This window comes from Schistocerca piceifrons, chromosome 3 (genome assembly GCF_021461385.2).
Source record: "Schistocerca piceifrons isolate TAMUIC-IGC-003096 chromosome 3, iqSchPice1.1, whole genome shotgun sequence".
Lineage (NCBI taxonomy): Eukaryota > Metazoa > Arthropoda > Insecta > Orthoptera > Acrididae > Schistocerca > Schistocerca piceifrons.
In genome coordinates, this window is record NC_060140.1 from 295321129 (window position 1) to 295346936 (window position 25808).

At 40.8% G+C, this 25808-nt stretch overlaps 1 protein-coding gene across 3 annotated transcripts in view; it reads left to right on the forward strand.

The window, feature by feature from the left end:
* Positions 1-25808, forward strand: part of LOC124789971 (receptor-type tyrosine-protein phosphatase N2) — a 444282-nt gene that overhangs the window by 251949 nt on the left and 166525 nt on the right. For all 3 annotated transcript variants that reach the window (XM_047257507.1, XM_047257508.1, XM_047257509.1), the window contains 2 exons: positions 2099-2344; positions 9909-10030. In XM_047257507.1, the coding sequence (XP_047113463.1) occupies positions 2099-2344; positions 9909-10030 (368 nt within the window). The remainder of the gene's footprint in view (positions 1-2098; positions 2345-9908; positions 10031-25808) is intronic.

The window sequence follows — 25808 nt, forward strand, 5'->3', positions numbered from 1 at the left end:
ATGTAGATGCAGGCTCTCACAGCAAGGACCTGCAATGTATTCTGAAACAGAGATCCATATAAGTTGCAGACCTTTAACTGGCAGCGGCAACAACAGTTTATTTTCTGGTGCGTGCCATAGAAGACAGGAGGCAGGCTTAAGTCATTTAGCAAAGGTGCTGTGATTTATGAACTCTCAAATATTTGGCAACAATCCTCTCTTCAGCTTAAAACAACTCAAACTACTACAATTATGAAATTTCAGAATTCTAAACTGATTGAGATATTTAAACCTGAATTTTTGGACCATAAAAAAATTATAACTTTAAAATGGACTCCTAAAATGTTTTGATAATTTGAAAAGGAACACTATAGCTTGAAGTCATGTAATAACAAGAGCTGCAAACAATTTTAATTAGTTTCATTGTGGCCACACGACTTGTAGCTTATACTATGGAACCAGAGAGCTGGTGCTCTATTAGTGTAAACCAAATCAACACCGGTAAGCAGGACTATTAATGCCTTTCATGAGAGCCAGCACTGAGGGCATAAACAAATGTTCAGACACACTCACAGGGTAGCATCTTCACAATAACACCATGTTCTGCTTGCATATTTCATAACAATTTTCAGCCACTTTCTAGCAATAATGACTCCAATCTTCAAACATGAGCATCGTTCACCATATGGGGTACCATAAGCAAGTTGCATCAACAGCCCATTAGGGAAGGCTGAACTAAATCCACCAGCACCTAGAAGCAACTGCTTTGAAGCCAAGTTAGCAGAACAATACCAAAGCGTAGGGAAATCACTTATCCAGTGCTCAGATAGCATAACATTGATAAACACTCCATACCATTGATGCTACATAGTATGAAGTAATACACACCATTATCCGACCTGTGGTCAGCAAGCCACAGTCACTTTAGTACACAGTTATACCAAATTCGGAGTAGAAAAATGATTTATGTGGAACCTCAATTCTCATAGTTGTAACACCATTAGTAACTTCATTGTTCACAACAAAACTATGCCACCCTATAGCCCAACATTCACAAATTTAGTTAAATAGACATGATGCCTGAACCTGAGTGAGAGTAAACCACACAAAGCACTGACTCATATTCCAATTCAGCAATGTAATGACAGCAACAATCTGCACCGGTAACAACAAACGTAAAAGACAAGCAATCTAAAGTAACACCCATGATTCAATTTTGTTCCTCATTCTATTCATCAACAAAGTCTTTGCAAGCCCCAATTGACCAATTTGTTCCATAAATGTAGGCATCCAATAGCCTATCTGACATACAAACTGGAAAGACCTACTGGTCTAAAAAAGCTGTCTCTGGCACTAATTACAAAAAAATCTGTCACTGTCCTGCAGAAGTCATACCACACGATGACAAGAGACTGCCACACCAGCTAACTGCACCTCACTGGCCTGAAGCACTCACATGACAACCTGGACACTTCCCATGTGAGAGTGATACCATAGAAACAAGTGTCATGTTGCATAGACACTGTGATCCAAATTGCCAAGTGGATGGACACCTGTCACGACGCCAAGAATACAAAAACTCTCATATCCAAGTGCAATAATAGTTAGTTAACCAGTCCATGACAGCCACACATTTCCGAGTATTTCTGCTTTCATGCCAATTCCCATTGCATAATTAAATAGGACTTACAAATTTCTCAAGTCTCTATGTTTTTTAACTATACATTATTATGTAGTTAACTATATATTATTACTCCATCAACATATGTACATTACAATGGTTATTTCTGTACCTGATTATCATTGAGTATAAAAAATAATCACAATTATTTTCTCTGTAACATCACTGGAAAATGTCACCATTTGTTTCCATATGTACTAGGGCAGCTTACATAAATGCTCTTTAGATAATGGTGGAAAGAGACTCACAATGTGTGAAATCACATAGATTAATTTCCCTCTGATTATATGCAAAAATGAGTCTTCATGAAGTCCTTTATAACTTTGAACATGAAATTGTCAATATTAACTGTAGTTATACATCATTCTGTGTAATTATATACCACTTATAATAAAAATTTTCACTGTTATAACTGCAATTTTTCTTTTCTGTTTGAAGTTCTAGATGAAGATGGCAATTATCGTACAATAGTTGCAAAGAAAGCAGAAAGAATTCCTGGAATTTTTGAGGCCAACCCAGATGTGGCATCTTGGCGCAACATCTTGGGTGTGGACTTACCGACAGTGGAGGAGAGAGCTGCTCCCAGCAGCTTCTCTCGTGAATATAACACTCCTGAACAATTCCGCCAGGGCTACGAGACCCGCGACCGTGCAGGGTACACAGAAGGTGGACCTGTACTCCAAGGTATTCCTATGAGAGTCTTTCAGTAAGATAATCAAGTAGTACTGTCATCAGCACTAACAATAGGCTGCAGGCCAATAGGTACATCAGACCAGTTTATGTGGTATTAAGCCTCATGCTTTGATAGGGGCTGAGATAATTTAGACCCAAATACTAGTTAACTATTTAAATTGTAAAGATATTGTGTAATAATGTAGTCCATGAATGTTCAGTACACAAAACATGTGTTTTTATTATTTCTTTCTGCTTGAATGCAATATGCTTGCTGTATCAACTAATGTAGCACAACAATCCACACGCTCTCTCTCAAATGTGCTTATAACACATACATACATAGGAACATGTGCGTACACACACACACACACACACACACACACACACACACACACACACACACACACACACACACACAAAGAGAGAGAGAGAGAGAAAGATATAAACAAACACTGCAAATATTCTGAGGATGTATAAGTGATTGTCGCTTGTTTAACACAATAATTAAATTAGAAAATGGCTGTATTCTGTTCTGTACGTACTGAAATATGACTTTCAGTCAAAGTAGTATATGTCTATGTATAGGACTGGATATTCTTTCTTTAAATCAACAACTGTGCAAAGGTTTAATTCACAGATGTGCGAAATGTCTCTGAACTGCATTGGGTATGAAGATTAGTAGAATGTTCAGGCACTGCTTTTATTTATATTGTCATGTTTACACTATGTAATACTATATTTTTATGTGTTAGTTATATTTCAATAATGTGATTTGGAAGGTTTTTGCTGAAACAGTATGTGGTATATTTCTATAAGGATTACTTATACGCACAAGAGTATCTTCCACATGTGTGTTAGAATACTCATATCAAATATATCTATTGGTGATTTTGGCTTGAAGATGTTTTATTATACTTTTCTTAAGATTTTTCTAATATTTCTAATAACTCCCTACTAAAGATTCTGTAGATATTATCTCCTAATTTCATTTTCAACTTTTTATAAACAAAAACAAAAATAATTTAGTAAAACCATATTGGGCATTAAAAGTAAATGGCCACCAACATTCTGAAACAACTGGTCTTAGCATAAATTTGTGCTGTTTGTCAATATATACATTAGGAAAGAGAAATTAAAAGAAGAGATGAAAACAAAGGAAAACACAGAAGAAATGTGCTCACACCACACACATGCGCGCGCACACACACACACACACACACACACACACACACACACACACACACATACGCTATATTCAAGAATTTCTCCAAACAATAGAACCACTAGTGATGAGAAAGTACTAAAGACCATTAAATATACCAAGTTTCCCAGTTTTCCTGAAATTACAGAAGAAACTACCTGGAAATCTTACTAACAAAGTCACAGTTGTAAGCAACAAATATTGCTATAGATCGTCATGTAACACAATTCTTCTTTAATTGCCTTTCAAGCAGTCAACATTATGTGATGTATGATTTTTCTTACTTGTTCCAGTGTTAGAAAAATGAGTCTGTGGAATATTTAGTATGACAAATAATTTTTTTAAACAGTTGGTTTCTAGCATTTTCTCTCTTGAGCCTATGTTGTTTGATATCAGAAATTCTGTTAAAACAAGTCATCTACACTGGGTGCTGATGTGAATCTGTTATCATCTTCATTCTATGCTGTCATTTCCAGTGATCATCAACTAAATGATTAACTCTACAATTCCTGGTGTTGTGTGTGGCCTACTTTCTCTCTTATTATTTGTAGATACTTTCAGACTATGCACTTTGTGAGCTTGAATATCCCTTTGCCACATTGACTATCTACTATCTATTTTTAAAGTTATATCCTTTTAATATCAACTGTCCTTTGCAAGCAAAAATGAAATATATAATGATACGAGTACAGCTCTTACATTTTTTCCTGCCTACATTCAAAACACTCGCATGCCTCTTTACACAGGTTCCAAAATAAGTATCAGATGTAATATAAGAACTTCCAAAATAACATCTACATAACCAATGACTAATGCACTGGATGTTACATTGTTTTCAGTTCAGTGTAAAAGGGTACTGGGAATGAACCACAACTGTGGCTATATGCTCACTAATGCAGATTGTCTTAATTTCTATTGATGGATTTTTTTCAAGTGAAAGGCACATTTTACTAAAATATGTGCATTTCAGGTCGTCAACAAAAATAGTAACACAAAAAATGTTCACTATTCCACAAGAAACACACCATACATGTACAGAGTAATCAGGGTAATTCACACTATAAGCTAACAACTCTAAAAGATTTGTTATAATTAAGAAAGTACTTTTGATTGAACAATTAAATCTGAGGTATAAGGACTACCAATTACACTATAAAAGTGCATGGTCATAGAGAGTAGATCCATTGCTTTCCCTTTTTACTACAACAACTGACACATTTCCTACAGTATGACCAAGGATGAGAGAAAGGCAAACCCTCTTCCTAAGTAAAAGGAAGACTAATTAAGCATTGGGTTCCATATGATGGTTCAAGTTTCAGCTGAAATTTAGTGTCAATACAGAATGAAAAGAAACTGAAGGGGAAAACTGCATTAAGTGGACATATTCGTAATATAGGAGAAATTTTTGGAAATGCACAGGGAGAATGAAATGTTCCAAGAAATAAATTCTCATGGTTTTCATAATGTAAAATACACTGATTCTTGAGAACAGAGCTCAGTGCAATAAAGCTACAAGATGCTAAAAATGATGCAATAATCCTTTTCTTAAGTTCATATGCTATGAATAAAAGTATTTTGGGTTCAGTGCAGTGGGCTTCTTGCTAGCGCCACAAGCAAGTAGGGTATGGTTTATACAGATGGCACATATTGACACATATCAACTTACATATAGTTAATAGGAGTCCACAGTGTTCTACATACTGACTTAGATGTAAACTCTGCAGTCTGTAATAACAAAAAGTTTTCTCTTTTATCCTTACATCACTATGAATAGTTTCCTATTGCTTATTTTCTTTGAAAAATGTGTGTTTTGTCACCTGCACATCAGAGAAGTTCCCCCAGAAGTGGCAGTTTCTCATTCTGTATGCTCCTTTTTTCCATTTTGCAGTCCTATTTTTGCCCATCAAATGTGCCTGCTTTCTGGGTATATTGTTTCTGTTTCTGGCTCTTGCAACTTTTAATCACAATATTTTGCTTTCTATGAATGATATAGCTTTTGTTTGCAGTGTAACCATCTCCCTACAACAGTGAATGTACTCTCTCTTCACACTATGTTTTTGACTTCACATCTTTTCAATGCATTGCATAATATTGCTCTTCTTCTTCAACTCTGCTATGTATACAATTCTGCCTCCATCATGCATGGACTTGGTCTGTTGTGCATTTGCCTTCTGTATACTGTTATTACTTTCATAATACTGTACAAAACATAAAATCAGGTATAATACCCCATTTAACTAAAAAATATTTGTACAATTATAGGTTTGTTCGACACACGCCATTTATACATATCAAAGTTCACACAGATGCTGTACCTGGAATTAGTTTTGGTGACAAAACTTACATTTCTACAGTTACAATACATATTTCTTATTAAAAAGACAATATAAGAAAATAACCTTATAAGTTGGAACAAAAAGCAACTGTAATAACAAATGATGACACCATTAGTACATGGCAATTTTAAATGTTTCACAATTATAATTTGTTAAATGTACTGATGGTATCAAAAACCAGTGCAAAATTCTACCTTTCTGTTCTTGTTTAGCTTCCAGTAACTCACAACTAAAATTTTTTATTATCATTTGCAAAAAAATTAATGACATAAAATTTTCCAGAATGAGGAAACTAAATTTACCAGTAAATTAGTTCATGCTATGACTGAGTTCAAACAATTATAAATTAACTATTAAACACTCTTTCAGTTTTTGGAATGGAAAACTACTTTCTCAAATGATCTGCTTACTCATAGAAACAATGTTCAGTTTTTAACAGTTATTCACGGCATTTAATGTCTGTCAAGTAGGAACCAAGTAAATGTTTTTGTTAATAAAATATTTTTGTAGCTTCATTCATGCAATAATCATCACATCTTTACACATCTTTTTAATTATATTGTAGTTCCTTACCTTCCTTCAGAATGTACATGTTTACATTGAAGTCCTTTTGAATAATGAAACAGTGTGTGCAGTATTTTCTTCTTATTTTACAGTGAATACAACTTAGAAATCACAATGAATCAAATACTTCATGAGATAATTCATGTTCACTTCATACACCTACAAAATAACACTGAAAAGTGACAAATACTACTAAACTAACATAATGTGATTATGCACGATCTACTCAACTGTAGACATTCATTTACTTGGGAAATACTGCATGGTAGATTCTGAACACCATGATACATGTCAAAATTTTATCTACAACACTGCAAAATAAGATTCTATAAAGTTTCTTAAGACACAAGACTAAAATCACATACTTGAGTGACAGTATATCTTCTTTCACCTGTTTTGATCATCTTGTTACCATAAATCGATTTTCCTTACTCTCATGAAATTCTGTATCACATTTTTTTAAACTGTCAAAGAAAAGACAGATCTTGAGCTTCAGTCACTACTAGTAGTGGTACAAGGAAGCTATGTAACATCTTATAACATGAAAGGAATTAAATTTGAAGAGAAGTATAATACAACATCATAGAGTCCACATTTTGAAAGCAAAACTTTCAAATACCTGTTGTACTTTTGAAAAACAACTTCCCACTGTATTACTTTCTTAATTTGTGTGTAAATATGATTTCATGTAAATATAATTTTAAATCATTTATTAGAAAGACACTTTGTTACTAAAACAAATGGTGTAGAGTTGTAATTAAAGACATTGTGTCATAATGAGCAGCTTATGATAGGAAATGATTACTCTGAAATGTAACAATTTCAACATATCATTGTGGATATATACTACCAGCTCTGTTAGTCTGACTGTTATGGACATGAAATTTGCAGTTAGTTTTAAAGTTAGGCCTCACCAATAGATTTGTAATATCAACTGCAGTAACAGAAACTGTGTAAAACTATAAAATAAGAGATATACACATTTATTACAAAGAAGAATGACTGTAGAACAGAGCATTTCAGCAATGCTTCCATATGGTTAACACAAATACTAATTTGAGTTACTCTTTTCATGTAGACGTCTCAATTTTATAATTATTATGAATCAGATTGGAATTGTTTCTAATCATCTCTGTATGTTACACCTGTTCTGAAACAATAAACTAATTTATCTCTTATTGAATTCTTTCTGTAAATTCATTTATGCCCTTCCATTAATTTGAGCTACTAAAACATTTTCAGCATCTTCTAACACTCAAATTCTACAGCAAATATAGCTCCAAACACTCATTTGAAAATCACAATTGCACTGAATCGTGGCACAAACTTGCAGACAGAATTAATAAGTTTCCTTTCCTTCTTTTATGTTCTCCTTTTCTAGTATGTGAAGGTAATGGGAGGAACAGAAGCTGCAAAGTGGACTTGTTAAGTAAGATTCTTATTCTTCATGAAATGTGATGTGCCTATAATTAGATGCATTTAATTTAATGAAGCATTAAACCTAATTATGCCTTGGCAGCGGTTGGTATCAAAGTTCTGCCAGTAAAATACTATGACTGCACTGGTGAGTGAAATTGCCTAGATCAAAACAAAAGCAGTTAATTATGCAGACAATGACAAAAAGAACCTGTAAATGAAACCTAGATACTTTGTCAAAAGACAATCAATGATGTTTTATAGTAATTAACTCATCTGGGGTCACAGAACTGTCATATTCTGACAAGCTGTAAATTCTTTATTTCCTTTACATCATTGCTACTACAGTCTCAAACTGCCACATTAGCTACAGTTTTTATGAACAATCAAGTGTAGTAATGCAACAGGACATGCACTTCTCTACAAAATTAAATTGTAGCAAAATTATTATCATTATCCATCAAAAAATAGCTTGTTCTACTTTTGTAATCCACTTTTCATATTTTTATTTTGAATTAGGTTGAAGGCATGAAACAGACTATACAACCACATCACATTCTGCCACATTGCTTCAAGTTCATGCTTTCATCATATTTTCTGGATCTCATCATGAAGGAAAATACTCATGCCTGTGGAAGGCACACACTGAGAAGGGACTCTTACAAGCTGCATTAATAATTGACTATTATTAAACTGATATAAGCTATTTGTACTTTACACAGGCTAAATTAAACAGTAGATTGACTGGATAGCTTCCGTTTACAAAACTGTTGCTGCTGCTACATCAGTTACAACAATTCACAGAAAGCCGGTAAAAAATGCACCATTTAAAGAAAGCTTTGTCTTTTAAAAACACAAAAACAAAAGATTTTTTATGGTCCATATAAGTCTCTTTATAAGACAATCTATTGGCTTCGAACCATTGTAGGTCTCTTCAGGTATCATGTGGACCGTGTTTGGTATGGCTATGTTTGGGTCCTTGATTGTTATGCTTGAGTCATCAACAAACTTCACAGTTTTTAAACAGTGCCCAGTAAAATAATGTTTTATAATGACATTCAGCACACTTCTTGTTTCCATACACAACTGTATGTTCTGAATCTGTTTCCGCTCTTTACTACGGCTGTAAGACATTACTATCTATGCTTCAGCTACTGGTTTCTCATAAGAAATTACAGTAGTGCTATTACATACATGTCACTTGTATATACACAAATGCAGTGCTCTTTTTTTATATATACTACAGTTCTCTTTTTTATTAATTTCAGTTTGAGACCTGTAACATCTGATTTAGCTGTATATTTCAAGCATATAGTAACACAAGGAACATGATGAAAATACAAAACAATTTTAAGCAGAAAAATTATGCTTTACAACATTTACACTGTACTCTCATACTGGTTTGAAAACACATAAAAATTATTTATATGTTTATTTTCCACCTTTCTTATGCTTAAAACACACAAAAAACCGTCAGGTACTGAGAGAAGAAGTATTGCCAACACAGGATGTAGCAATTCTCGCATTTGGCAAAAATAAGTTGATGAAAGGAAAAAAAAAAAAAAAACATTTTCTTTATTGATATATAATACTTCATCTACAGACCACATTTAAATTAACTGAAATGACACAAACAATAATTCATGAATACTAACAATAATGACACTTACCTACAAACTCTTCAGAACATTTATACTTCCCTTTCAATCCAGTTAGTAACACCTGTGCTCATACTTCATGTAAAAGAACCATATTTCTCTTTTTTCCATAATTTTTATCTCTTCTCAGTCAGCAATGTTTACTTACATAATCCAATACAATCATCAAGAGGAACACTCGTGTTATTTCATTTGAAACAGCCTCTCATTCTAAATGATAACAATACTGTACTGGCACATGCATCATTGATATCTGGTTTGCCTGGGTCTAGCTAAATTATGACAAACTTCCCATTTCACTGAAAACTGAACAAATAGTGTTAACTGAAAGAATTCACATACACTATAAAAAAAGAGTGCTTACCAGGCAATCTGAGAACATCATAATGCTATTGCAGGAGAAGCTGTAGATGTCGATCAACAACTCGATGATCTTCTGGATGAATTAGATGCTGGCTTCAAACGCCGTGAACGACTTGATGTTAAGAAACCTGGACCTGCTTTTACTGTTCACAGACAGGTAAGACATTCTTAAGCAGACATAGTAACGCTACTTACTTCACACTCATTGCATGACAAATGAAGCAGAGGAGGCGTGAATGATATGTAAAAGTAAATAAACACATAAGAAATTTATTCCCTCTTCAAAATTAAAGTTTCACTTTCAATCTCCCAGAGTCAAGTGCCAAAAGTAATAAATCTAATTCTTAGCTAGATCAGTTACGCAAAACATGAGGGCAGAGTTTGATTGCCTCATGACATGTTGATTTCTTACTGTGGGAATACAACATTTAAACAATGCCATTGTAGTTTGGTTATTTTTTGTGACTTTAGGCTTTACACTCTGTTTGTGTAGGAATGATATCTTCTATCACAACTTCCTGTTGAAACATGGCATGGTATACAAAAGAAAAATAAAGCTCATTTTTGTACAATACACCCTGGAAGTTCTTCATTGCATTCATTTCTCTGTTACATACATGGTGTTACAATGTTACAGAAACAATGGGGCTGCCATGCTCAAACATTCTCACACTATAAACAAACCTGGGGAATGGCCATGGTCACAGACGTGGGCCATCTTATGCCAAGCCATTCATGGCTCATGTAGAGAAAACCCTTGTAGCATCCCAGAATCCTAAATATCTCAACTGTTTCAGACCGACTAAGAGTGTCTGCATGATCTGGACAAAGGGCTAGGACACCCATACAGATTCCTCTGCAGTTTCAACACTTTCTCCCCTATTTGCTTCACCTTGTCCTCCTCAGCTCAACAAATTACATGCTTTGATGTTGACTTCTACCACATTGATGGCTCCATCAATATCTCCATCTACATCAAACTTACCAACTACCAACAACACCTCCATTTTAACAGCTGCCACCCTTTCAACACCAGGAAGTCCCTTCTATACAGCCTATACACTTAGAGTGATTGCATCTACAGTGACCAGCAGTTCTCCTGACATTACCAAAGGTCTTGCTGAGGTCTTTGTTTACAGAATTTACCATTCCTGCTTTGTCTATGAACAGATCTCATGTGTGTTGTCTCCACAGTTGCCTATCATTCCTCAAATACTCACTGACCAGTTACAAAGGAGCATCCCCTCCTCTGATGACTCAGTACCATTCAGGACAGGAGCAACAGAATCATGTTCTCTGCCAGACTACCTCTTTTCATGCCCTGAAATTAGAAAGACATTTCCCATTTCTCTCACAGTGATATTCTCCCGCCACCCAGACATCACTGTGTCACATTCTACACTGACCTAACAAAAGTAATTGTATACCTCATACTATCAGGTCAGACCTCCTTTTCAACAGCGCAGTAGAGCAACTCAACATGGCATGGACTCAACAAGTCGTTAGAGGTTGAATATTGAGCCATGCTGCCTCTACAGTCATCCACAACAGCAAATGTGTTGCCAGTGCAGGATTTTGTGCATGAACTCACCTCTCGATTATGTCCCATAAATGTTCAAGGGGATTCATGTCAGGTGATCAGGGTGGCCAAATCATTCACTCAAATTGTTCATAATGTTCTTCAAACCAGTCACAAACAGTTGTGGCCCAGTGACATGGCATATTGTCCTCCATAAAAATTCAATCACTGTTTCAGAACAATAAATCCATGAATGGCTGCAAATGGTCTCCATGTAGCCGAACATAGCCATTTCCAGTCAATGAACAGTTCAGCTGGACCAGAGGACCTAGTCCATTTCAAAATACAGCCCACACCATTATGGAGCCACCACCAGCTTGCACAGTGACTTGTTCACAACTTGGGTCCATGGTTTTGGGGGTCTGCACCACACTCAAACCCTACCATAAGGTCTTACTAATTGAAATTAGGACCATGGTTTCCTAGTATCTAGGGTCCAAACTGTTGTGACTTGGCAAGACAGCCAAGCCACTATGAGGTGAAAGCTGAAAGGCACACTTTTAAGCTCACGCAGGCTGGCGTGAGGTCTGGAACTGGACAAGGTAATTAATATAACCAATAACGTACGTAGCTGCTGGAATACTTAACTGTAATCCACAATTGGTGAACATCGGTCTGACGGTACATGCATCACAAGATAAATAGCAATTGATAATGGCGCCTTGCTAGGTCGTAGCAAATGACGTAGCTGAAGGCTATGCTAACTATCGTCTCGGCAAATGAGAGCGAAATTTGTCAGCGAACCATCGCTAGCAAAGTTGGCTGTACAACTGGGGCGAGTGCTAGGAAGTCTCTCTAGACCTGCCGTGTGGCGGCGCTCGGTCTGCAATCACTGATAGTGGCGACACGCGGGTCCGACGTATACTACCGGACCGCGGCCGATTTAAAGGCTACCACCTATCAAGTGTGGTGTCTGGCGGTGACACCACATTCCTCCCCCGCAAATCGGCGTACGGTTGTGTTATAAGGCTTCCGCCCGCCGTGGGGAGGACCCCATGTTGACGTATGCGACGAGGTGGGGAGCCTAACAACAGGCGAGGCTGTGCCACCTGCACCCTGCCATTCGGTCCGAGGGGAGCTAGGAAACGCCTGAAAACCTAGTCCAGGGTGCACGCCAACATGCGGTGTATGCGCTCGTTGAGAGACAGGATGGGCCGAAGGGTCGACCTCCATCGGGTCGGGGCACCCAACGGGCGAAGACGTCCCATGGTCCGGAGCGGGCAAGAAGTCCATGGCGGAGGACAACGGGTCACGGGAAGCGATCGGTGGCGCGTGACCCTTGGAGGCGCCCGGCGGTTGCAGCAACGCGTCCACTGCGGGCGTCGCCGGGGGGGGTGAACAGGCGGCGGCGCGTCGCCATGGGGCAAAATGGAAGGCAGCGTCGGTACCACCTGTGGCTGAGGCGAGCCAGTAGATGGGTCCCCAGGGCACTGACCGGACGGCACCGTCGCTGAAAGCAGACGGGGAGCGGCAGAATCCGTGCGACGACAGAGGCGCAGCTGATTGAGATGCCGGCGCACCTCACCAGAGGCCCCCAAAACCAGATACATAGCGCGGCCGAGGCAGCGAAGAATGCGCCCTGCGAGCCAACGCCATGAACCTCGATAGTTGCGATAGTATACAACGTCGCCTGGGGCAAAAGCAGGTGTCTGCCGCTGCACAGGAACCTGATGCAGCGGATGTAGCAAAGACATCGATGAGGGCGACCGTGAAGCAACTCAGCCGGCGAGCAACTATCTCGGGGCTGAGAGCGATACGAGGACAAAAAGAGCAATAACGCGTCCTCCCGAGAATGCGACCCTTTCAACTTCAACATCTGTGACTTGAAAGTCGTGACCAAACGTTCAGCGGCACCGTTTGACTATGGCGAAAACGGCGCGGACGTCAGATGTTTAATACCATTGGCCCTGCAGAATGACTGAAATTCTGCAGACAGGAATTGCGGGCCATTGTCGGAAACAATAGTCTGTGGAAGACCTTCAATGCAAAAGATAGCGGATAACGCTTGGATGGTGGCAGAAGACGTCATGGAAGACATCCAGACAACAAAAGGAAAATTACTGAAGGAATCGACAACAACCAACCATCGAGCATTCCAGAATGGACCAGCAAAATCGATGTGTAAGCGTTGCCAAGGGGAAGTGGCTTTTGGCCATGCAAAGAATTTCCGCAGTGGTGCGGATTGTTGTTCGGCACACGCCATGCAAGAAGAGCACATTTGTGTAATCGCAGCATCGATTCCGAACCAAGTACAGTGCTGATGAGCAAGTTGTTTCGTTCGCACTATACCCCAATGTCTGTGGTGGAGAAGCTGTAAGACAGAGGACTGTAACGAACGTGGGACCACGACCCTGGACTGATCATTATCGGAACGCAACAGCAAAACACCACGTCGTACAAAAAGTCTCTCCTTGTGAGCAAAAAATCGGCGAACCAACGGATCCTCGATCCGTGACTTTGACAAGGGCCATTGCGTAGCAACAAAACGCAGAATAGTAGCAAGGACAGGGTCTGCAGCTGTGGCTGTAGCTACACGATGAAAATCAATCGGAAACGATTCAATCACATCATCGGTTTCCGAATCAATGAACATGCAAGCAAGTTCGGAGGAATCGAATGCTCTATCCTCAGCAACAGGCAAACGGGATAACGCATCGGCGTTTCCGTGCTTAACAGTGGACTGATACAAGATATCGTAGCGGTACTGTGAGAGGAAAATTGACCAGCAAATGAATTTCTGCGCTGTACGTGGAGGTACAGGCTTGGTCAGATGGAAAAGCGATGTCAAAGGTTTGTGGTCTGTGATGATGGTAAAGTGACGACCATACAAGAAATCATGAAACTTAGTAACACCAAATACGAGAGCCAATGCATCTTTCTCGATCTGTGAATAATTTCTTTGCGCAGACGAGACTAATTTGGACGCAAAGGCAATAGGGCGATCACGCAATCCATCCTTGCGCGCAAGCACAGCACTGATCCCGAAATCCAATGCATCCACCATCAACAAAAGGAGCTTCCGGGGAACGAGTGGCGTAAGGCAAGTATTGGAAAGCAACGCCGATTTCAACTGGCGAAAGGCGCGTTCTCATTCCGTCATCCAGACGAACGGAACACCTTTACGGCGTAAGTGACGAAGCGGAGCTGAAATGGAAGAGGCGTGGCGCACATACACTCCTGGAAATTGAAATAAGAACACCGTGAATTCATTGTCCCAGGAAGGGGAAACTTTATTGACACATTCCTGGGGTCAGATACATCACATGATCACACTGACAGAACCACAGGCACATAGACACAGGCAACAGAGCATGCACAATGTCGGCACTAGTACAGTGTATATCCACCTTTCGCAGCAATGCAGGCTGCTATTCTCCCATGGAGACGATCGTAGAGATGCTGGATGTAGTCCTGTGGAACGGCTTGCCATGCCATTTCCACCTGGCGCCTCAGTTGGACTAGCGTTCGTGCTGGACGTGCAGACCGCGTGAGACGACGCTTCATCCAGTCCCAAACATGCTCAATGGGGGACAGATCCGGAGATCTTGCTGGCCAGGGTAGTTGACTTACACCTTCTAGAGCACGTTGGGTGGCACGGGATACATGCGGACGTGCTTTGTCCTGTTGGAACAGCAAGTTCCCTTGCCGGTCTAGGAATGGTAGAACGATGGGTTCGATGACGGTTTGGATGTACCGTGCACTATTCAGTGTCCCCTCGACGATCACCAGTGGTATACGGCCAGTGTAGGAGATCGCTCCCCACACCATGATGCCGGGTGTTGGCCCTCTGTGCCTCGGTCGTATGCAGTCCTGATTGTGGCGCTCACCTGCACGGCGCCAAACATGCATACGACCATCATTGGCACCAAGGCAGAAGCGACTCTCATCGCTGAAGACGACACGTCTCCATTCGTCCCTCCATTCACGCCTGTCGCGACACCACTGGAGGCGGGCTGCATGATGTTGGGGCATGAGCGGAAGACGGCCTAACGGTGTGCAGGACCATAGCCCAGCTTCATGGAGACAGTTGCGAATGGTCCTCGCCGATACCCCAGGAGCAACAGTGTCCCTAATTTGCTGGGAAGTGGCGGTGCGGTCCCCTATGGCACTGCGTAAGATCCTACGGTCTTGGCGTGCATCCGTGCGTCGCTGCGGTCCGGTCCCGGGTCGACGGGCACGTGCACCTTCCGCCGACCACTGGCGACAACATCGATGTACTGTGGAGACCTCACGCCCCACGTGTTGAGCAATTCGGCGGTACGTCCACCCGGCCTCCCGCATGCCCACTATACACCCTCGCTCAAAGTCCGTCAACTGCACATACGGTTCACGTCCACGCTGTCGCGGCATGCTACCAGTGTTAAAGACTGCGATGGAGCTCCGTATGCCATGGCAAACTGGCTGACACTGACGGCGGCGGTGCACAAATGCTGCGCAGCTAGCGCCATTCGACGGCCAACACCGTGGTTCCTGGTGTGTCCGCTGTGCCGTGCGTGTGATCATTGCTTGTACAGCCCTCTCGCAGTGTCTGGAGCAAGTATGGTGGGTCTGACACACCGGTGTCAATGTGTTCTTTTTTCCATTTCCAGGAGTGTATTTATGGTAATAATTTATTTTTCCCAGCACACTCTGTAGCTGCTTCAAATTCTGCGGCAAAGGCAAGTCTTGTATGGCACGGAGGTGCTCTGGACTGAGATGTATGCCTTGGGCATTGAGTACATGGCCCAGATAGGGCAAGTCACGAGCAAAAAACACACATTTGTCCTTCCGCAAGCGAAGACCATTTTGTCGCAAGACCTGAAATAATGTTCTGAGATTGGCTAAATGTTCTTCTTCCGTCTTTCCGGAGATCACAATATCGTCCAGATAGTTTGCTGCAGTAGGGACCAACGCACAAACAATTTGTAGATATTGCTGAAACAATGCAGGGGGGGATGCACACCCGAATGGCAGTCGTTTGAATCGATACAAACCAAGATGCGTGTTAACCACCAAGACGCGCTGGGATGCTTCGTCCACCGGTATTTGCAAGTACGCATCTGCGAGGTCCAACTTCGAAAAATATTTACCCGGGCACAGTTTGTCAAAAAGATCTTCCGGGTAGGGTAAAGGAAAATTTGCAATCACTACTTGTGGATTCACTGTTGCCTTGAAGTCCACGCAAAGTCTCAATTTTCCGGAAGGTTTTTGCAAAATTACTAAGGGTGATGCCCAGAGAGAACCCTGCACATGTTCAATCACACCTTGTGATTCCAAATCGTTTAACATTCTTGTGACCTCATCACGCAATGCGTGGGGAACATTGCGCACTCTGAAAAATTTCGGTTGCGCGTTGACTTTCAGTTCCAAATGTGCTTTATAGTTCTTAGCGCAACCAAGGCCTGGTGCAAAAATGTCTGCAAACTCTTCACATAGACGAGAAACACTGTCTGAAGGCACAGTCTGGTTCACTGATAGGACCTGATTGACTATAGACAAGTTAAACAACTGAAATAAATCGAAACCAAACAAGTTCACTGCAGAAGAAGATCGAAGGACGTAAAATGATACAAGTTTTGTTTGTCCCTTGTATGTTGCAAGAGGGCTGCACTGTCCTATCACAGGGATATGCTGACCGGAATAGCTACTGAGCTTAACATTTGCGGCACGCAACAGAGGTGTGCCCAGCTGTTTGTACGTGTCTTGATTGATCAGTGAAACTGCAGCACCAGTATTAATGTCCAAGTCTACAAAAAGTTTATTGTCCTGCTGACGACTGTCTCGTGCAACGTGAACTGACACTGGTACAGAATCACTTGCGACTTGACGGGATTTCCGTCGATGTCGACGCACACTATTTGTCGGACGACCACAGTCACTGTTAGAGAGTGTGGCACTGGGCGGAGTGGAATGAACTACATGAATTTCCATGGGCAAAGGTTCACGAGCCTAAGTATTCTGGGTTCGACTCTGATTCCGGCGTGAAGCAAAGAGCCTGGAATGGTTGTGAGTGTCCGATCGAAGCTTTTTCCGGCAACACTTTGAACATGTCCTTTTTTATTACAGAAAAAGCAAATAGCCTGGCGTGACGGGCAATTCTCACGCGAATGTCTAGTAGCACACCGTGGGCATGATTTTAGCACTGCATTTGCTTGCTTGCGCGGCACACTTGGCGGAGAGCTTGGTGGCAGCTGCGCGGACGGGCGCAAGAGCTGTTTACTGTTCCGTGCAACGCGCCCGGCAGGCCGGTTAACCTGACACATGGGTGGCGAAGTTTCAAATGATTCCTGAGCAAAGTCAAGTGTGTCCTGCCGATCCAATATGTCTATCACTTGTTGAAGGGAGGGATTGACTAGTTTCAAAATCTGTTCTCGTATATGAACATCAGAAACGTTCTGTGCAATTGCATCACGTACCATAGTATCTGAATAAGGGAGTCCACATTGACACTCAAAAGCACAATCCCTAGTAAGGCCTTGCAAAGTTGCAACCCACTCCCGATTAGTTTGACAGGCTGTACGTTTTGTACGAAAGAAGGTATACCTTTTCGCAACTACATTGACTGATTCTTTGAAATATGCATCTAATGCAGACAAAATTTCGTCGTAGGAGAGAGTTGCTACGTCGCGTCGGGGAAATAATTTCACTATCACACGGTACATCTGGACGCCTACGGCGGAAAGGAGAAAAGGCTGCCGCTCATTACCTTGAATTCTGTAGGCGGCGAGATGGAATCCAAATTGGCGTGACCACTCCATCCAGCTTTCCAGTGCAGCATCAAAAGGACGAAAAGGTGGTGCAACTACGTGTTGTGGCTGCGGGAGCGGTGGAGCGGCGGCCGCCGCATCATTTTGCATTGCACGTTGACCCTGGACGAGCTGTCCAAGGGCATCCAGTAGGGCCTGCGTCTGCTGATTCTGTAAGCGATAAAATTCGGACAGTACATCTGGAGATTGTGGCGAAGCCATGACACAAGTAAATTAGGCTGTATCAATAAGCAAAATCCTCGTCGTCATTTGTTGTGACTTGGCAAGACAGCCAAGCCACTACGAGGTGAAAGCCGAAAGGCACGCGTTTAAGCTCATGCAGGCTCGCGTGAGGTCTGGAACTGGACAAGGTAATTAATATAGCCAATAACGTACGTAGCTGCTGGAATACTTAACTGTAATCCACAATTTGTGAACATCGGTCTGACGGTACATGCATCACAAGATAAATAGCAATTGATAATGGCGCCTTGCTAGGTCGTAGCAAATGACGTAGCTGAAGGCTATGCTAACTATAGTCTCGGCAAATGAGAGCGTAATTTGTCAGTGAATCATCGCTAGCAAAGTCGGCTGTACAACTGGGGCGAGTGCTAGGAAGTCTCTCTAGACCTGCTGTGTGGCGGCGCTCGGTCTGCAATCACTGATAGTGGCGACACGCGGGTCCGACGTATACTACCGGACCGCGGCCGATTTAAAGGCTACCACCTAGCAAGTGTGGTGTCTGGCAGTGACACCACACAAACAATATGGTCAAGAGCCCAGGAGATGTTCTGCAGGAGATATCATTCTGTTAGCAATGCCAATTATGTTGGTCATCTGATGCCATAGCCCATTAATGAAAAATTTTGCTGCATTACCCTAACAGATACATTCGTTGTACAACCCACATTGCTTTCTGCTCTTATTTCACACTGTGTTGCTTGACTGTTAGCACTGACAGCACTAAGCAAATGCTATGTTCTCAGTCATTAAGCGAAGGCTGCATGTGGTGAGAGGTAATGGCTGAAATTTGGTACTCTCAGCACACTCTTGAAACTGTGGATCTCAGAGTAAAGAATTCTCTAATTATTTCCAAAATGAAATGTCCCTTGCATCTAGCTCCAACTACCATTCTACATTCAAAGTCTGTGTTAATTCCCATGGTGTGGCAATAATCATGTCAGAAACCTTTTCACAAGAATCACCTGAGTACAAATGATAGCTCCACCATTGCACCTTCTATACACAATACTGCTGCCATCTGCATAAATGCATATTGCTATTCCATGACTTTTTCACCTCTTTGTAAGTGGCTCTAAACGCTAACAAGTTGTCTGTCTGCATGAATGGCCTTGACCAAACTGTGAAGATGATACAGTTGGACTATTCAGCTGCCAAGTATGATACACAATGTGATGTGCTTAATTTCAATGGCTGCTTCATGTCCCATGCCATCTGGATCTGTACCTTCAATAACAGCTTTTCTGAAACATATCCTTTGTTCCCATAGCCTGCCTGGCCTTAGTCTTCATTTGTCCCTTGTCCTCCAACTGCCTCAATCCCCTTCCCTGTTCCTACTCCAGCCTCAAACAGCCTTTATCAATCTGGCTCACATCTTCTGTTCGAGCTTTACCTCTCCCAGTGCTGCACCTAGCAGCCCATCATCCTGCCCTTGTACGCTACCACAGACACCTTCTACTTTTAAATGTTCTTGTTCTTCTGATGCAGGACTTTGACTAATAGCAGAATACATATCCAACACTCTACTTTTAAATGTGCCTGTCTGGTGTCAAACACCTCCTCTTCCTGATACCTCATGCGTTTATGTGGTGACACAATCACCTGTCAAGAAGCAGGCATTGTACACTTATACAATCACACTCAAAGTCCTTACTATTGTTATTCTACAAGGTGCATTCAAGTTCTAAGGCCTCCAATTTTTTTTCTCCAGACTGGAAAGAGATAGAAACATGCGCATTGTTTTAAAATGAGGCCGCGTTCATTGTCAATATGCCCCAGAGATGGCAGCACCGTACGGCAGATGGAATTTTACCGCCAGCGGCGAGAATGAGAACTGTTTTAAATACTTAAAATGGCGACGTTTTCCTTACTTGAACAGCGTGCAATCATTCGTTTTCTGAATTTGCGTGGTGTGAAACCAATTGAAATTCATCGACAGTTGAAGGAGACATGTGGTGATGGAGTTATGGATGTATCGAATGTGCGTTCGTGGGTGCGACAGTTTAATGAAGGCAGAACATCGTGTGACAACAAACCGAAACAACCTCGGGCTCGCACAAGCCGGTCTGACGACATGATCGAGAAAGTGGAGAGAATTGTTTTGGGGGATCGCCGAATGACTGTTGAACAGATCGCCTCCAGGGTTGGCATTTCTGTGGGTTCTGTGCACACAATCCTGCGTGACGACCTGAAAATGCGAAAAGTGTCATCCAGGTGGGTGCTACGAATGCTGACAGACGACCACATGGCTGCCTGTGTGGCATGTTGCCAAGTAATGTTGACGCACAACGACAGCATGAATGGGACTTTCTTTTCGTCGGTTGTGACAATGGATGAGACGAGGATGCCATTTTTCAATCCAGAAACAAAGTGCCAGTCAGCTCAATGGAAGCACACAGATTCACCACCACCAAAAAAATTTCGGGTAACCACCAGTGCTGAAAAAATGATGGTGTCCATGTTCTGGGACAGCTAGGGCGTAATCCTTACCCATTGCGTTCCAAAGGGCACTACGGTAACAGGTGCATCCTACGAAAATGTTTTGAAGAACAAATTCCTTCCTGCACTGCAACAAAAACGTCTGGGTAGGGCTGCGCATGTGCTGTTTCACCAAGACAACGCACCCGCACATCGAGCTAACGTTACGCAACAGTTTCTTCGTGATAACAACTTTGAAGTGATTCCTCATGCTCCCTACTCACCTGACCTGGCTCCTAGTGACTTTTGGCTTTTTCCAACAATGAAAGACACGCTCCGTGGCCGCACATTCACCAGCCGTGCTGCTGTTGCCTCAGCGATTTTCCAGTGGTCAAAACAGACTCCTAAAGAAGCCTTCGCCACTGCCATGGAATCATTGCGTCAGCATTGTGAAAAATGTGTATGTCTGCAGGGCGATTACATTGAGAAGTAACGCCAGTTTCATCTATTTCGGGTGAGTAATTAATTAGAAAAAAATCGGAGGCCTTAGAACTTGAATCCACCTCGTAGATACCATGAAAATGTGTAGGTGAAGTTATATCTAGATGAAGTTACAAGAAGTGTTAACATAAATTGCTACAGATTAAAACTGCAATTTACATAAAAAAATAATAATAATTGTCATTTACATTTTGGTGGAGTAAATATTCTATGTTGCTTGCTGTACATAAAAGAAATTTAAGAAAACCCATAAAGTGAATCATACTGAAGTTTTACATTCTATGTATTTTATTCTTCACTTTCATTACTCTTTAATTAATGTTACTTAGTCATGCTGTAATCAAGAGCTAGTAACTGTTTTCTGTGGAATACTTCATTTAATATTTTCTTACGTTTAGGTCCCTTCTAGTCACAGCCATTCTACAATGAGAATCATAGCTACTGTTACTGATGATAACATTTAATTATGGTGTTCAAAATCTCACAAGCTTCATGATATTTGGTGATCATATTTTTTCAGTTCTGACAAATAATATAGACTCTGAAAGACATTCATTAGGATTTCCCAGAGAACAACATCCAAATTTTTAACATGATGTTCATATCAGAATTTGAAAGCTTTCAACAACAGTTAATCACACTGCACTTATATTTCTTTACAAGAACAGAACAACTTCCTCCATCCCAAGCTGTACGGATTCTGAAAATATCCATCATGCAAAATCCAGCTCTCTTTCTTCTCACAAGACATATTGAAAGCTATCATTTAAGATAATCAGTCATATGCAGTATTTCTTGACTTCCGAAAAGCATTTGACTCAATACCATTGAAAGTGAAGAAGCCCTGAAATTGTGGACAATCTCAACTAGATTTTACTTTAGATATTCTCAGCAGGTGAAAGCCAGATTACGAATCCTAAGGTTCTGACTGTGATCCCTGTAGATTCTGCAATTTTTTCTTGTTGTTTGTCACTTCTTTCACTGCTAAGAATAATTTGTTAATGTGAAAAATGTCAAGCTTCACCATGTCCAGGGGTCCTCTATAACTGACAGAATAAGTCAGTTTAAAGGTGGGAGGAAGCCAAGAGCAAATCACCTTCAATAGGACCATGTCTAGTAAAGTTGGCAGATGTTCAAACTAACTCTTGGGTTGACCACAGATATACATGTTTAAGAAAGACTGAATAAGTATGCAAAACGACACTCTAGCACTCTTGCAAGAATCATGGTAATGTACACATGTCAATTTAAAGTGCTGAATCATTTAAAAACAATGGAATGCTTCTGCATCATAGTAATTTCAACCTCTGGTTTCTGCAGTGAAGACTGCTTGAGGCTTGAGTTGTGCTACGTGCAAATTATGAAAACAGATGTGATGCTGCCAGTATTATGTAAAAGTGAGTACTCCACTGCTGGTGTGTAATGAGCTCACTCTACATACATATGACAAACTTTTATTCATTTTAATAAATTGTGACAGACACTGCTGGAAAATGATTCAGTTATCATGGGAATTCTACTTACTAAGCCAAACACTTATCCAGACAGGTTACCCTAGGTGGTCCATCAGGTGGTGTAAGGGAACAGTGAATGCATCTGACAAAACTTTACAATGTATAAAGATTTTAAACTTAAAATCATCCATTATCATGTCTCTGTTACATATAATTAGATAGCAATATATATGAAACTCCCTGCCGATGTCTACACTCATTTGTGAAACTCGCAAACAGCTCTTATGTGCTTGGCTTGACCCATGCATAAAATCCAATTCTGCACCTGCAGAGACCACATTCCAGTTGGTGAGTTCATAGGCAAGGGGCAGAGCAGAAATTGGGGCCAATACATGTCTTCTACTCTGAGCATTGGAGTGACTCTCTGGAGTGTATCTGCCAGAGCCTGGACTTCCCCTCCTCCTGCTGAAGCTCGCCAAAGTGCAGTGCTTCTTCCTTCCTGCTCATTCAGCCAACATGACACATAAATAGCAGATTTTGAATCTAATTCATATTTACACTATTCTGTAACTTGTCAGGTACAGAAAGCTGGTTGAAACCTGAAATTGATAGCAGCAAGATTTTTGAGGAAAATTTAAGTGTATACCAAAAGGGATAGGCAAATGGGAAATGGAGATGGTGTAGTTGTCGCAGTAGATAAAAATTGAAGCTGAATGTGAGAGTATTTGGGCAATACTCAGTGTCAAGGGTGCGAATAAAATGATAATTGGATCCTTCTATCACCCGCCAGGCCCATCTCCTGATGTAACCAAAAACTTCAGAGAAAACCTCAGTTCACTTGTACGTAGGTTCCCCAGTCATATTGTAATCATTGGTGAAGAATTTAATCATCCAACAATTAATTGGGTACAATTTTGTTTGTGGTGGGCATGATAAGACATCCTGTAAAATGTTACTAAATGCCTTCTCTAAAAACTATCTAGAATATGTAGTTAAGAACCCCATTCCTGATGGAAATATTTTGGATCTAATGGCAACATATAGATCTGACCTCTTTGAGGATGTCCACATCGCAGCTGATATCACTGACCGTGATGCGGTTGTGGCAATAATGATTACAAAAGTACAAAGGACAACTAAAAGAAGCAGAAAGACATATATAGTAAACTAGATAAAAAATCAGTAATGTCACACCTAAATGAGGAGCTTGAAGCTTTCAGCACAAGTCAGGAGCATGTAGAGAAATTCGCCTCAAATTTAAAAGAATAGTTGACCACGCACTGGATAGATATATATACCCAGTAGAACAGTTCATAATGGTAGGGAACCTCCACAGTATACAGTCACTGTAAAGAAACTTCTAGAGAAACAGAGATTATCACACAATAGCTGTAAAACAAAGTATAGGGCCACAGATAGAGAGACTCTGAATGTAACATGTTTGGCTGTAAAGAGTGTGATGCATGATGTCTTCAATGACTACTGTAGCAGAATATTGTCAAATGAGATTTCACAAAATCCAAAGAAATTCTAGTCTTATGTAAAGGCTGTTAGTGGCACCACAGTTAGTGCCCAGTCCCTAGCAAATGAGACAGGTACTGAAATTAAGGGTAGGAAAGCAAAAGTTGAAATGCTGAACTGTTTTCAAATGTTCCTTTACAAAGGAAAACCCAGGAGAACTGCCCCAATTTAAGCCTCGTATCACTGAAAAGATGAATGAAATAAGCATTAGTGTTGGTGTTGTCGAGAAACAGCTGAAATCGTTAAAACTGAACAAAACTCGAAGTCCCAATGGAATGCCTGTCAGAATTTATGTTGAATTTGCAGCTGAGTTAGCCCCTCTTTTCACTATAATCTATTGTAGTTCCCTCAAACAAAAAACCGGGTCCAGTTCTTGGAAAAAAACACATGTCACACCCGTCTACAAGAGCAGTAGAAGTGATACACAAAAATACTGTCCAGTATCCTTGACATTGCTTTCTTGTAGATTCTTAGAATATATTCTGAGCTCAAATACAAAGAGGTGTCTTGAACCAAATGACCTCCTCAATGCCAACCAGCATGGTTTTTGAAAACATTGATCATGCGAAACCCACCTCGCACTTTTCTTACATGACATATTGAAAGCTTTGGATCAAGACAATCAGGTACATGCAGTGCTTCTAGATTTCCAAAAAGTATCCGACTCAGTACTACACCTACACTTATTGTCAAAAGTACAGTCGTATGAGGTATCAAGTGAAATTTGTGACTGAATTGAGGACGTTTTGGTAGGGAGGACACACCATGTTATCTTGGATGAAGAGTCATCGTCAAATGTAGAAGGAACTTCGGGTTTCTCCAGGGAAGTGTGATAGGACCCTTGATGTTCATGTTGTATATTAATGACCTTGCAGCCAATATTAATAGTAAAATCAGGCTTTTTGCAGATGATATGGTAATCTATAATGAAGTACTATCTGAGAGAAGCTGCATAAATATTCAGTCAGATCTCGGTGAGATTTCAACATGGTGCATTGATTGACAACTTGCTCTAAATGTTCAGAAATGTAAAATTGTTCACTACATCAATGAGTCACTGTCAGAATCGGCCAGCTCACACAAATACCTGGGTATAACACTTTGTAGTGATATGAAATGGAATGATCACATAGGTTCAATTGTGGGTAAACCAGATGGTAGACTTCAGTTCATTGGTAGAATATTGGAGAAGTGCAATTGCTCTACTAAGGAAATTGCTTACAAATCACTTGTACGACCCATCCTCAAATATTGCTCAAGTGTGTGGGACCCCTACCACGTAGGACTAACAGGGGATACTGAATGTATACAGGGAAGTGCAGCATGAATACACACAGGCTTGTTTACTCCATGGAGGACTGTCACAGAGATACCGAAGGAACTGAAATGACAGACTCTTGAGGACAGATGTAAACTATCCTGAGAAAGTCTATTAACAAAGTTTCTAGAACCAGCTTTAAATGATTACGGATATACTACAACCTCCCACATATCACT